General features: G+C 43.7%; 1 protein-coding gene across 6 annotated transcripts in view; it reads right to left on the bottom strand.

Moving 5' to 3' along the window:
- Positions 1-13814, bottom strand: part of RHBDD1 (rhomboid domain containing 1) — a 113425-nt gene that overhangs the window by 30714 nt on the left and 68897 nt on the right. For all 6 annotated transcript variants that reach the window (XR_004136867.2, XR_004136868.2, XR_010380704.1 and 3 more), the window contains one exon: positions 13431-13571. Coding sequence is in view for 3 of the 6 variants with exons in the window: in XM_031452291.2 (XP_031308151.1) it covers positions 13431-13571 (141 nt within the window). In the remaining 3 variants the exon portion in view is untranslated. The remainder of the gene's footprint in view (positions 1-13430; positions 13572-13814) is intronic.

Genomic DNA, 13814 nt, shown 5'->3' with positions numbered 1-13814 from the left:
TCGTATTCCCACCCACCTGGCCACTCTGGTCCCCATACCGGAAACATACTGCAGCCACCACCATCTACAGCCTACAGCGGGTCATCCTCTCATCTCGGGCCTTTACCATTTCCCCCTCACTCCTTCATTCATGTCCTTTAGTAACTTCTCATCACACTCGAGGGAAAAATCAAAATTCTTAGATGGCCCATGGTCTGGAACCCACTCATTCAAATTTAGGATCAATATCCTGACTGCCCCGAACTTAAGGAATTATACATTCATTCATACATTCATTCGTACGAGAAAGGATGCGACTCCCTGAACATTCTCTCTGCCGATCTGTGAGGCAGTGAAGGCGCCCACAGATGTCACGACATCACAGCAGCCACTCAAGAGGAAGACCTGTGAGTTTTGGTTAAATGGTATCCTGTCTGTGTATCTCTCTCTTCTGTTTGATACAGGTGCAAGTTTAAATTTATTTCCCTGTTAAACAGTTGTTTGTCTGTTCATGTGACGGCCAACAGCAGAGAAAGACGCCTTTTTTAGAAAATACAAGTCTGGGCGCCTTTAAGGACAGTGCTCATTTGATCTCATTATTCTGCCAGTTAATTGACAGGAAAGAGTGTCCTAATTGCTCATTAACTCCAAAGATGTCCCCCTTGCCTGGTGTCAAGGTCTCGGAGACACAGGGCACACAGCAGCTTCACAGCTGCTGCTGCTTCAGGGACAGAGCATGCGGTCTGCACAGCTAAAAACCAGCTGAAAACCAGCAGATGTTTCAATTTTGGTTTCAAACGATCCCATCTATGATACGGCAGAGTTTGGTGCTGAGTTGTTTTCCCCTCAGGCTAATACGACGAACCACATTGCTGATTAAAGACTATCTTCTGGGGCCACAAGGGTTTTTTCCACAGCCGCTGCTTCTGGGACTTATTCTTGGTTAGACTGTCATCTGCCAAAATGGCAACCGGTTTAAAAGGCTCCCCGAGAAAGGCATTCCTTGCTGTCCTTTCCCTTCCGCCCTCCCCGGTCCCCACACGCAGGACCGGCTGCTGCTTCAGCGACAAGAAAAGCGTAACAGAAACAAGGCACCCACGCAGGCGGTGCGCAGGGACTCCTCAGCTCCCCTCCTCAAAGCACACGCGGAGATCCAGAGCTCCACGGAACAGCTGTGCCCACGTACCACTGAGCACTGTCTCCATGCTTCTCCGATACATAAAACATTAAAATGGTATCGGCAAATAATTAGGGCTACCAAGGGGCAAGGAAACACTGTCATAACCTGGCAAGTGTCACGGTGTTAAAGCTATGTTCAAAATGGGCCTCGCTGGGCCTGAGTTATCTTAGCCAGGGGCTTGGTTCCTTCCTCACCCCTGTATGTCTCACCAAAAAGCATCCTTGACACAATGGTAAATTATGTGGGGTTGAAAGTTTATCTTTGTCACAACATGTGCTGAAAGAAGGGCCCTGCTAACCCCCAGAGATGCAGCGTATTTAAAGTTGTAATGAAGACAGCAGGTGTTTTATACAGATGTCACTTCTTTTAGAAGACGCTTATTAAACACTTTATCTCCCTTAATGTCACTGGGCTAAGGTACATTTTATTTCAGCATCAACCCAGCCAAAAGCAAACTGTTTCCTTTTAGTCTCACTGAGCTGAAAATTAAAAACCACTGGGCTTTGGGTTGTTTTGGTTGATTTGTGGAGAATCCTGAACGCGATGATTCGAGAGTCAACCCCCACTGTTTCCCAGTAACACAGAACCGTATTTTGCGATGTGAAAATGCTCTTCCACAGAGAGCATGCCAGACTCCTTTTCCCTTGGTGACCCAAATCTCTGAGTTCCAACCACCACATACCATCCACTGAGATAAAGCGGCATCGATTCGAAAGGACTGTGCTCGAAAAAACGGATGCTGCTTTAAATTTTGTACACTGTAAAGTCCAATGGAAAGGCCTGATGCCATGGTTCCTAAATGGTGTGCCAAAGCACCCTCAAGCTAAGACGGGATCCAGCGTGTCTTGGAACCCTTATGGAAGCAATCATGTGGCAGCCAGGGAGAGCTAGCTACTAGTAACCGAAGCCGTGGGTCTCCTTGCCCAAAGTGTGTGGGTAACTCTAGTCTGGAAGGTTTGAAGCAGAGATGAGGAGGCAAAGGAAATAAGCAAAAAGGAGAAGTGGAGACAGGACCGAAAGAGACCTATTTTCCTTTTGAGGCATGATGGGCCATTTGTGATTTCTCCAAAGCAGAGGTGTACAATATAATTTTAATTGGCTTAATATTTATAGTAATCTTAATAACGCTGTGCAATTTTGGTGCTGTCTTACAACAAAAGTAGATTTAAATAACCCAGATGTGACACAGGAAGACCGCTGGTCCTTAATTGAGATTCATGAAGATATATAAATACGTATTATGCATGGCTCTCACAGCTGGCTCTCCATAACGAAGTACAACAGAATTATAAATAGTTCTGAGTCCTGGGAGAGCTGCCGTGTGACAAAACCAGACCACTCTGAAAGCCGTTTGTGATTGTGCAAGAAATGGAAACCAACGTGACTCGATTTTTTTCCTCACTAGCAACACAACACAACAAAACGGACGGAACACGTGCCACTCTGAGCGAGATACAAGAGGCTGAGCAGACAGTGAAAAGCTGCATGTGAATGAGTCCTATTAACAAGTGGCTGGAGTACCGGGTGGTGCGTAGCTCCACGCAAAACCCTGATGTCCTAAGGCACGCTTAGTGCAAGCACGGTTATCCTTTTGTTATGAGTCTTTTCTGTCTTACAGAGAAAGCCACTGAAGAAAACTTGAGTCCTATTTAAATGAACAGTGCAAATATCCTTAATTCAAATGTCACTAATGTGTCCGTATTAAAAACTGTATTTTCAAACTCACATGTTATAATTTTTGGTAGAAACAAATGACTGCCCAGCAGATTGTGACTGTTTATAGGAACCTTTTTTATTTTTTGGTGTGTGTCCTATTATGTACCTGAGATGCAGGCTTCTTGTGTAAGAAGGGAATCTTTTTTTCCTGATATAAACTATTTAATTCAAAATTTTTCATTCCTCTCAGGAATTTTTGCTTAAAAAAGAAAAAAACACCAAAACCAACCAAACAAAAGAGCTCAGCCAACCATGCGAGGATGACAGTAAGAGAAATGTCACTGTCGTGGTGTAAGTCATACTGTCTGTTTAAATTCCGCTAAGACTATTGTACAGTGGCCACATCTACTTCAGAGTGTTCAGTGTTCTGGATTCAGGATGATCACAGCGGCCAGTCCATGTCCAAGAACATGAACAAAACTCCAGCGTAGCCATGTGGGCCGACTACGCGGAGGGCTACAGACAGCATCGTGCTGGTCTCTTCTGTGACTGACTGTTCACAGCAGCCTAGACATGCTTTCTCTGAAGGACTGTGTTGTACAATGTGTATTCCAGCTAGGAATAGAGAAGTCTGGCCTTCTTGTCTCGTGTTTACCACCTAGAATGCAGTCCTGGGCAAGCCATTTAAGTTCTCTGGGCTTCTGTTTTCCAATCTAAAACAATGCCTATAATTGCAAATGCTTATTTTGCAGGATTCTGTGTGGGTAGGTGAACCTTCCAGCACAGCAGCCATGAGGGAAGAGGCACACCATCCTCCTTGACCAGGGAAGAATTCACCAAAGCATACACCATGATTTCTCCTGGAGGCCTACGTTACGGATAGCTGCAAGGACACACCTCAAATGTGATGTGGTTCTTCTCTGGGTGGTGGGTCTGTGGATTATCTTTTGCCTTCTTTTTAGGGATCTGTATTTTCTACAGTGAATATATATGCTGCTTTCATAGCCAGAACAAATGTTCTCCAAGTTCTAAAGACCCTAATACCCGAGTTCCAGTACCTGTGATCACCTATCTCAGGCCTTCAACAAAGTCCACTCAGCACATCTAGGATTCAGAGAGGACTTCCGGAAGAGGACTTAAGCTAAGCTCATTCCCACGGCGAAACGAAAGCAGGACCGCCCGGCAATGACTGCACACATCTGACAAGTGTTAGCACGTACGTGGCAGAGCGGTCTCTCCACGTCATCACCTGTCTCCTTTCCTTCTGAAGACCAGGTGGACTCTGCCCCGGTAGGAGAAGAAAGCTGAGAGTCCATCGGCAGCCAGCCCGGAAGGCTGTTGCGGAAGCCATCTCAGGGGTTCAGCTCTGCTCTAGGGTGGACTCACAGGAGCCCTCGAAATGTGGATCCAATCCAGCACCTTGGGGGGAGGTCCTGACTCCCAGGTCCCTCATGCCTGGGAACCCAACCTCCTTCACATCAGCATCTCCAGGGAAGGACACTGTCCATGGTAACTGGGCCACAGTTAACTGACACAGATATAAACTGTGATGGGATATTAAGTCTCTTAACTTCCCTGAGTCCATTTCCTTTGTAAAATCTAGCCTCAGACAGGATGACACCTAAAGTCACTCTCAGTGCCAGCATGTCAGTTATATCTGCAAACGGTGCTGCCTTGTCTCATCCTTTACATCATCCACTTAAAAAATAATTTAAATTAGCTCAGCAAAGGATCACAGCCCCTTGGGCCCCTCCCCAAGACTTAAACTGCAGTTACGTGCTTAAAAAGTTTACCAGCGTGGCTCTGAATGAACACCACAAGAGACCACCACTCAGCTAAAGACGGAATGTTAAGACACAGTCATGCAAAATGTTATATTCACTTTTGATGTGTACTCAGAAAGCAATGCTTAAAAAGGAATTAAGTTCCAATAAAAAAGAATAAAAGTTTATTCACTGAAAATACCAACCACTGAGTCTATGAAACAGTCCGGGCCATCAGCTCAAAAAAAACCAAAGATACAGTTTTGCTTCCTTTTTTAGTACAGATACATGGAATTAGAAAGTTCTTCACACTCTCAGTGGTTTGACTAATAAACGTAATACCCACTATAATTATAAAGCACTATTTGACATCTCTCTTCCTACTTAATGCATTTAATAGAAATGATGAGTTTCTTAATCAGGGCTGTATTAATAGTTTTCTCCAATTAAGTTTGATCTTGTGAAACACCGAATATACACATCAGTAACTCTGAGATTAAAAACTGTACAGGTAACTTGAGTACCCAAATCACCGTATTCATAAACGTGATATTCTACAAAATTCCAACATAACCTAGGGAACCACAGCTGCCGAGCAGAGAATTTCAGAAATGGGTAAGTGGTCAGCCCATTTCAAAGGTTACTATATCTCTTTTCTAAATCTAACATATTGGTTAGCTGAAATGAAGTAAGTCACTTAAATTTCCTGTCGTTCAGCAAAAAGAGGAATATTTTTGGTTTGAGAGCAAAGTATGAGGTTCACTCATTTCTGTAGCCTCTAACGCTTAACTGTATCATACACACACACAAGGAGCTCAAATAGGGATTTGCTGAGAAGGAACAGACGAGCAGTGATTCGGAGCAACACGATGAATGTGCAAGGTAATATTTCTGAAACCGTTAAGACTTAGTAGCCCCAAAGCAGTGTCCATGTGTCGGGGAGAATGGAGGGGACATGGCTGGGTGAAATGAACTCATTAGAGCTGTTTATACTTTTACTGTTAAATCCACTCATTAGCATACGAATAACGCCTTTCAGCAAATGGTGATTGTGTGGGTCGGTGGCAGAGGACAAATTCTAAATTCACACAAGACCTTTAATGTCGATTTCTCAAATATGTTTAAATTTCACGTATCATTATTTTTATTTCATTATTTTAGCAAGAACAGAGCTACAGTTAATGTTTTTTTTTAATTTTTTACTTTTGGGGAGGAGGAAGTAATTAGGTTTATTTATTGATTTTTTTTTTAGAGGTCCTGGGGCTTGAACCCAGGACCTTGTGCATGCTAGGCATGCACTCTACCACTTGAGCTATACCCTCCCCCCAACAGGTAATGTTTTTAAGCATAGAGCCTGAACAGAAGCCTGCTCCTTTCCGACAGCGCCCTACACAGAACTCTGGGCCTCTCATTTTCCTGGTGGGGAGAGTCACATGTTGTTTCACAGGTTTGAAAAAGCATGTACTTTCATCTCTTTATATGCGCCATTTCACATCTAGATACAATCTCGAATATCAAACTTCACTCACTGAAATGAGTATCTCCAACGTAGAGAGTGGTAATGCAAAGCAAGTGTCCTGCAATGAAATTGCTTTTAGGAAATCTGGCAGATGGTCCTTTTTCATTACAGAGAAAGTTTTCCTGGGGGAAAACACACTAAATTACTTAGGGGAAAAAAAAAGTTGAGTGTTCACACAGAATGAGCCGTACATCTCTGTCCCGGCCTGCAACGAACCTGGCAAGCCAAGCAGGCCAGCCGTGAACATCTGCACGTGTTAAAAATCGCCAACTGCACCATGCCCGCCCTGGGCCAGGGGAGGCTCGTGTAATTGTGCAACTGAAGAAGACACCCCCACCAATGCATACATTTATCAGCTTAGAGCCACCTTAGACAGACGTGCGAATTTATCCAGAAATGATCGTTCATCCGTCAGCCTTGAGACCTGTATTGCCAGTATTCCTGACATTTCTCAATATCCCCATCTCTTTCTAGCTACGCCCGTCCTCCTCAGTCCCTTACCACAGAATAATGGAAAAGGAAGAGGACCCAATTCAACCCTTTTATTATAGATAATAATAACAAAACAAAGGTCTGATCAGATTCAGTGACTCGCACCTCAAGTAAAGCTAGTTCACTGATGAGCCAGGACTGAAGCTCAGAACACTGACTTCCCCTCCTTTCTCTTTGGACCACACCATAAAAGAGTAAAAGAACATGTACATAATTTACTCCTTCTTTTTTCTCAAAAATTTCCATACAATAAAAAAGAAACAAGACAAATGTCACTTTTATATACCTTGGTGTAGCTTCAGTTAAAAAGCAACATGTACAGCTCAGTTAAATTCTCTCTCTTTTTACAATTTTTTACTTAAAATGTATCTCGATTAGTCCCTATGAACATATATGCTTATAAAGAGGATTCAAGGATACTGTCAAATGATCTTTTAACAACCAAAGGAAGCCCTGGATATTAATTCAGAACCCAAATGCCCTTTTCCAGTATGGCTCCCTCGGTAATGTTACACGGAAAGACTTCGCGACAAAGCAGCAATCAGTTTCATTCTGAAGCCAAGACCTCTGCAGCATATCCCACCATAGCTTCACATATGGCAAACCAGCAACCCCAACAGTACAGTGTGGGGCGGGGGTGACAACTCTGCCTGATTTTCACAAGACAGCCAGAGTGTGACTGTGGCCATTTGCCTTTCAGAGGAGTCTAAGAAAAGAAGCGCAAGCCACTCCGCATGGCAGTGAGGATTTCCAGCTTTACCCAGTGCACATGCTCCAGGCTGGCAGACAGAAGTTGAAAAGGACACAGCTTTGTACCCAGCCGCCAGCTGAACTTGGTGGCAGGCTATTAAAAAAAAAAAAAAAAAAAGGCACAAATTATATGTGGAAGGATGTGGGGGAGGGAGCAGAGGAAAATGCAATGAGCTAATGTTCCTAGTTGGCATCTGCCTTTTGACTCAAAGAAAGACATGGCTCTCTTCCAAAATTTTTCTATTATTGTGGTATCAGCTGCCTCTTGGACTCATTTATAAAAAAAGCTGAGGCTGCCAACAGAACAAGATTTCTGTTAATGGTAGTAAATGTGTAAGCCCCTTGAAATAACAGAGATTGCGATATTTCTTCTACAAACGCTACCCTGGTAGTAGGATTCCCGGCAGAGCTTTAGGACTTGTGATTGCGGCCAGGTACTGTTAAGAAATATGACAACAGCAAGTTCTGAGGATAAAAAGTTGCTACCTTGATTCTTTAATTTACTCTTCCAATATATTGAACTCCAGAACGGTCTGAAACTAATTGGCACTGGATGTTTCCAACTGGACTGGCATTTGACCAAGTGAACTTCTATTAGTTGGCCCTTTCAAATCTCAGTATTACTGGTGACTATTACACTTACTTCTTACTCTGAAAACTAGGATTCAAACAAAGAATTAAGCATTTACTAAGCCTTTCTGAAAAGGAATACAGACGTTCCCCAGGGGTGGGGGGCTGGGAAGGACTACAGATGCTACCTACGTCATGAGGTAAAGATCTCCTTTATAAAAACAAAACAAAACAAAAACTAATAAATAAATGTACCAAGATGACAGATTCAAACTGGGGATGTAGAAAGCTGGAAAAAGCTTCTATTCTTATAATGAACATAAGCTCTGGACAATTTGCAAATTAACACCTTTTCCTGAACCCATCGGAAAGCTGAGATGGTAGGGCAGCCAACTGAACAGAAGTCTAAAATGGTACAGGAGCACTTGCTTACCTGGCACAGACTTTGCTGGACATTAATAAGAATTCAGCCAAAACTGCCGACAAACTGCTAAAGGCTGAGTGTGAGGTAGCAAGGGAACACAGAACTCACAGAATATATTCACGGAACATCTGACAGAACACACTGGGGGCTGCAACAGAAAGGAGTTCACACCCACTTCCAGGCTCTTCTCAGGACCGCACGTGGGCCTCACAAACACAGGTGAGAGTCAGAGGCAGCGTCCTTTCTCCTCCGCGTCCCCTGGTATATCCAGGGGAGAGAGCAGCAGCCACTGCAGGAAAGCTCTGCTTGAAAGGCTAGATCCTTCTTCCCAATCATCCCCATGGAACAAAAGCCTTCAATGCCTGGGATAAAGGCAAAAACCTAGTTTCCCTTAGGGAAATGGTGAAAATCTACTGCAGCCTAGAGAAGGGAAGAGGAGGAAAGGAAAAGAACCCTCTAAACGGGGGGCGGGGGGGGGGCGGGCAGGGACACTGAGAGGGCCACCACCTCCAAATCAGGGACACCGTGACAGGGTAAGACTAGGGCTTAATCAGAGCACACCTCCCATTGGCCCCCCCCACCAGACTAACGAGCACAGAGTAAGCGGTAACAGCAGAGTGTCACTGGGAGAGCGGCAAGGGAGGACGGAGAACTTACCCCAGTTACAGCACAAAAGACCTGAAATTGAAGTTCAAGCAGACACCGAGAAACACTCTGGCAAATGAGCCCCCATCCTAAAAACAACGTAACACTGGAGCAATCTGAAGTCTTCTGTGCACTGGGGGTAACCATACCATACACATTCAGTGTTACTCCCAGTAATTCTGTGTAATTCAAAATACTCCCGGGACTCAACAGAACAAGTAGACAGATAATCCGGGGGGTTAGAAGACTTGGGCAACACTATCACCTCAATTAATCTAATCAACGTTTGCAGAACACTCCCCACAACCAGAGCAGAACACACTCTTCCAGGCACACGTGGCATTTTCTCCAGGATGGACCATAAAATACCACAACCAGGAGAGATTTATCCTAGAAATGCAGACCGGCTTTAAGTTTAAAAATCAGAAAAATTTAGCACATCAATAGACTAAAGAAGAAAAAGTATATAATAACCTCAACAAATACAGAATTAAAAAACATACTGCTATTAGCAGCACACCTCTGCCTCCAAAGTAAATAAATAAATAAATAAATAAATAAATAAATAAATATTCAGGTATAAATTTAAGAAAATGTATAAAGGCTCTGAAGTTCAAAAAATTTTAGTGGTGTGAAAATATGACTACAATACAATATTGAATAAAAAAAGTAAGGTACAGAATAGTTCATACCATAGGGTCAACTTTCATAAAATAAACTCAAACCAAATATTTTTCTACAAGAAAAAAGGCTAAAAAAACAATAAAGTCCTTTAAAGTAAATGTCTCCTTGGTTTCTCATTCTTAACAAGACAGTCATGAAGTGTTTTTAGGGAAATAAAATTGAAATTAATATCAACAATTTGTAAGGCTGCTTCCCTTTTGCCTTCACCCGTTAACTGCATAACGCACTTTAAGAAGTCTCTTCAGATCAGTTTCACTGGAAATAGTTCCATATGCTCTCAGAAACTTCATTGAAAATGAAGTTCTGTGGTCAAAGAAGTTTGGAAAATATTAATTTAATAAATTGGCTTCTTAATTGCAGAACTAATTAGAATCTTCAGTGTACCAGTGTCATTCTGAATCTTCAAGGGGGTGTAGTTTGCAGTTTCCCAAATTGATTTGAACGTAGAACTTGTGGAGGGGGGAAGTGAGTGAGAGAGACGGGGTGGGCGGGGGGAGAGAGAGACAGAGAAAGAGAGAGAGAGAGGAGAGAGCTGCTTTGGCTAAAAACTGAAAGTAGGTTGCAGACATTATTTTGCTTTTAAACACTGCAGTGTGTGTCTCCCAATAAGGGACCCTGTGCTACTTACCACAGCACCATCGACACATCAAAGAAAGTTAGATTATTTCCCAAATAACATCTAACATCTAGTCCAAATACAACACTCCCATTTCTCAAAAATATGTCTTTTATAAGAACCGGTTTTTCAAGGTTTCCATGTTATGTCTGCTTGTTATTTCTTTTTAATATAAAATCACATCCTGCTTTTTTTATGACATTGATTTTTTTTTTTCCCCAGGAGACCAGTCTCATTGAACTGTAGAAGTCCAACATTTTATCTGATTTCTCAGCTTAGTCCTCTGTTCCAGGTATTTCCTGTATACTGACACTTACATGGGAAGACTTCAGTAGAGTCGGGCTAAACATTTTTAGTAAGACTGTGTCACAGACGACGCTGTGTCCCTCCCATGGCATCACACCAGGAGACAGTACCAGGCCGTCCCACTAATAAGGCCGCCACGTCTGACCACCGGCGGCACGTGGCAACTGACTTGCCAAATCTCTCTATTTCGCTTTCCTGTGAGCACGTCTTCTGTGAGGTGACACTTCATAGCCGTGTGAGTAACCACCACTTTTCAACAATCTTCTGACTAATGGTTTCTATAGCGTTCGATGATCTTTGCAAGACTACCAGTTATTTCATTGGGTTTCTTGTTGATTTTTATTTATTTCTTTTAAAATCCCATTATAGGAAAATTTACTCTTTGCAGGATACAGTTAGGTGAGTTTTGAAAAAGCAAAGAGTTGTGTACCCATCACAACAACCGAAATAGAGGATAGTTCCATCACGCCAAAAAGGCCCCTCCTGTTGTCCCGTTGTGGTCCTAAACACAGGTTTGTACAAAGTCCACGCTTAGCAGTTTTGCCCTGACTTACCTTTTTATCGTGTGCGGCAGATGGAGATGAATGTTTTTATTAATGATAGCATTCATGCTGCACTTCTAAGATGTACATCCGAGAGAGAACACGGTATTGACATGCAATGGATAGTCCAAGATGATAAATTCAGACCACAGCTCCGTTTAGACTATGGCTTGTCCCAAGTTAAACTGAATATCCAATATCTCGTACCTCCCACGATATTTCATGTCTCCCCTAGGAGTAATTAAGTGCCTGTGTGCACCGGACTAACCTTGAGAATTTGTTAAAAGGCAGCCTCTGGGGCCTTGCCCCCAGCCTTTAGGATTCCAAGGCGAAGGCATGCTTCTAGTGACTGTGAAGCTAGTCGTCTGCATGTGATCTAGTGATTACAAGAATGGCCCCAATTCTCCACCCCTCCTTCCGTCAATTCGCTTTGCAGTGGGACCCTGCAGCTCCTCCCATGAAGAGGTGGAGTCTGTTTCCCTACCCCATGAATCTCGTCTGGTCTTCCGACTTGCTTCCACAACAAAAGGCAGTGAAACTGACAATGCACCAGCATAAGCCTTACTTGTTCCCACACTCTCTCTCGGAACCCTCGTGCTGAGGCCTTGTGAGTAAGCCTGGGCCAGCCCGCTGGGTGGTAAGTCAAGTAGGCCATTGCTTCAGACAACAGTCAATCAGGAATATAAAGGAGGTCATCTCAGAGCAGCCAGCCCCAGGTGACCACTGCAGACACCTTAGCACACCAGCTGCGATCACGTAAGCCTGGCCCAGCAGACCCAGCCACGCAAGAGCAAGAAGAAATGTTTGTTCTGCTAAGCCACGTGTGTCGGCGTGATGTTGCGCAGTACGAGACAACTGATGCACCACAGTTCTGACACTCTTCACCTGAGAAGTCCTGATTTATCTCTTCCTTTCCGTTTCCGTGGCTACCTTCATAACAGGCTTTCATTTCCTGCTCAGACTATGCAGCAATCCTCTGATCTGTCTTCCCTCCTGCTGTGACTCCCTGTCTCCATGTGCACCGCTGCTGCTAGGACTAGTCCCTCAAGTCAGACACCAGGTGGTGGTAACTTATGAATTCCCATCATCTGGTGTGAGGCCGGGGACCCACCAACAGGTGCTCAGTCCTCGTTTGTGGAATGACAGCTGCCAGATTCCTAAAACACACCTCTGACCACATCACTGCCCTGTGCAGAAGTCCCATCGGCATGTACACCACACACCAGATCCGTTTTCCCTGGGGGCTTATTTAATTCTACCACCTCCGTGATCAGGCCCCAGCCTAGCTTCCCACTCTTCTTACCCTTCTTCTGTTAATGCTCCTTTCAAAAGTGTAGGCGGGCTGACCACACGCCCTGCTTCTGCGTCCGATTCCCGCCCGGAAGGCCCTTTCACATCTCTGCAAACTCTACATATTCGTGAAGGTTCAACTCGAATGCCCCCTCATCTGTGAAACTCTGAGCGCTCTAGTTCAGAAAAGCTCTCTCCCTCACTGCCTCTATTCACCGGAGCCTCTCTTAGGCACCTGACATTAAGATCATACTTTCGCATTGTGGCATCTAGCAGGCATGTCTCCTACTAGAGACTGTAAATTTTAGAGGGGAAGATTCCATTTTTTTTTACCTTCCCGTATCCCCTAACACAGTACATGAAACATAAGACCTTAATAAATGCTTACTGAATGAAGAGGTGACTTTTAGTCACTATTAAAACAATAAAAACAGTGGTACCCAAACTCACAAACCAAACCCAGAACAAAGATGGCCAAATAAACATAGCGGCTTTCATATAATAGTTTGTAAAAGAACTTTCTGGAAAGTCGGTTGAACACAAATGCCTAGGCTCTGCCCCGGAGGAGGCTGGCTCGGCAGGTCTGCAGTGGAACCTTGACTCTGAATTCTTATCAGGCTGTCTACGTGATTTTGAGGAAGGTTTGTAGGGAACACTTTGATAAACAGTGACATACAGCCTGCTTTGCAGATATGAATTCCAAAGTAAATTCCTTTGTTCATGCACCTAAGAATTTTTTTTTTTTAAGGTTCTTGACTTTAAAGCCAAAGCACTGAGTGCAGTAGGCCTAACCACTTTGACAATACATACATAGTCTGGCACCTCATTAGCTTAGGTTGTTGGGAACGGGGCATCACACCCCCTTCTTTGTAATCACAATCTGCACACATTTTTCCAGCTACATAGCCTTTTTATAAACTACTTAAAGTCTCACTTGCTACAAATAGTTCTTTTTCAGACCATCTCACCATGTGATGTTTGCTTTAAAATAAATGAAGGGCGCAAAATTCCTACCTGGGTCCGAGAGGCTAGCTCTCAGCGCTCTCTCCAGCTGCTCCTCTTCACTCAGTCCTGCTGTGTACATGTCGTAGTTCCTGGGTACATCATAGTACTCCGGCCCGCCATACGGGAAGTAACCCTGATATCCAGAATAGCCTACAGGCACAATGAGAAAGTTATGGAACACTGCCATGGAAGGTCCTTCTCATACTTCTTAAGTTGTAAGCAAAGACAAGAAAATAATTTATGCCTTCACTTTGATTATAGTAATAATCTTCAAAATAAGAAAAGATGACCAAGGGAGAATGCCTCCCTGAGGGTGGGCAACGATGCTCTTGTCACTGTCATGTCCATGTGCCCAACATGGGACTGGATATGAATGAGTCCTTCTGTGCTGAA

Source organism: Camelus dromedarius, chromosome 4 (genome assembly GCF_036321535.1).
Source record: "Camelus dromedarius isolate mCamDro1 chromosome 4, mCamDro1.pat, whole genome shotgun sequence".
Taxonomy (NCBI): domain Eukaryota; kingdom Metazoa; phylum Chordata; class Mammalia; order Artiodactyla; family Camelidae; genus Camelus; species Camelus dromedarius.
Note: the sequence above shows the minus strand (reverse complement) of the source record. Positions and strands in the feature narration are given on the sequence as shown.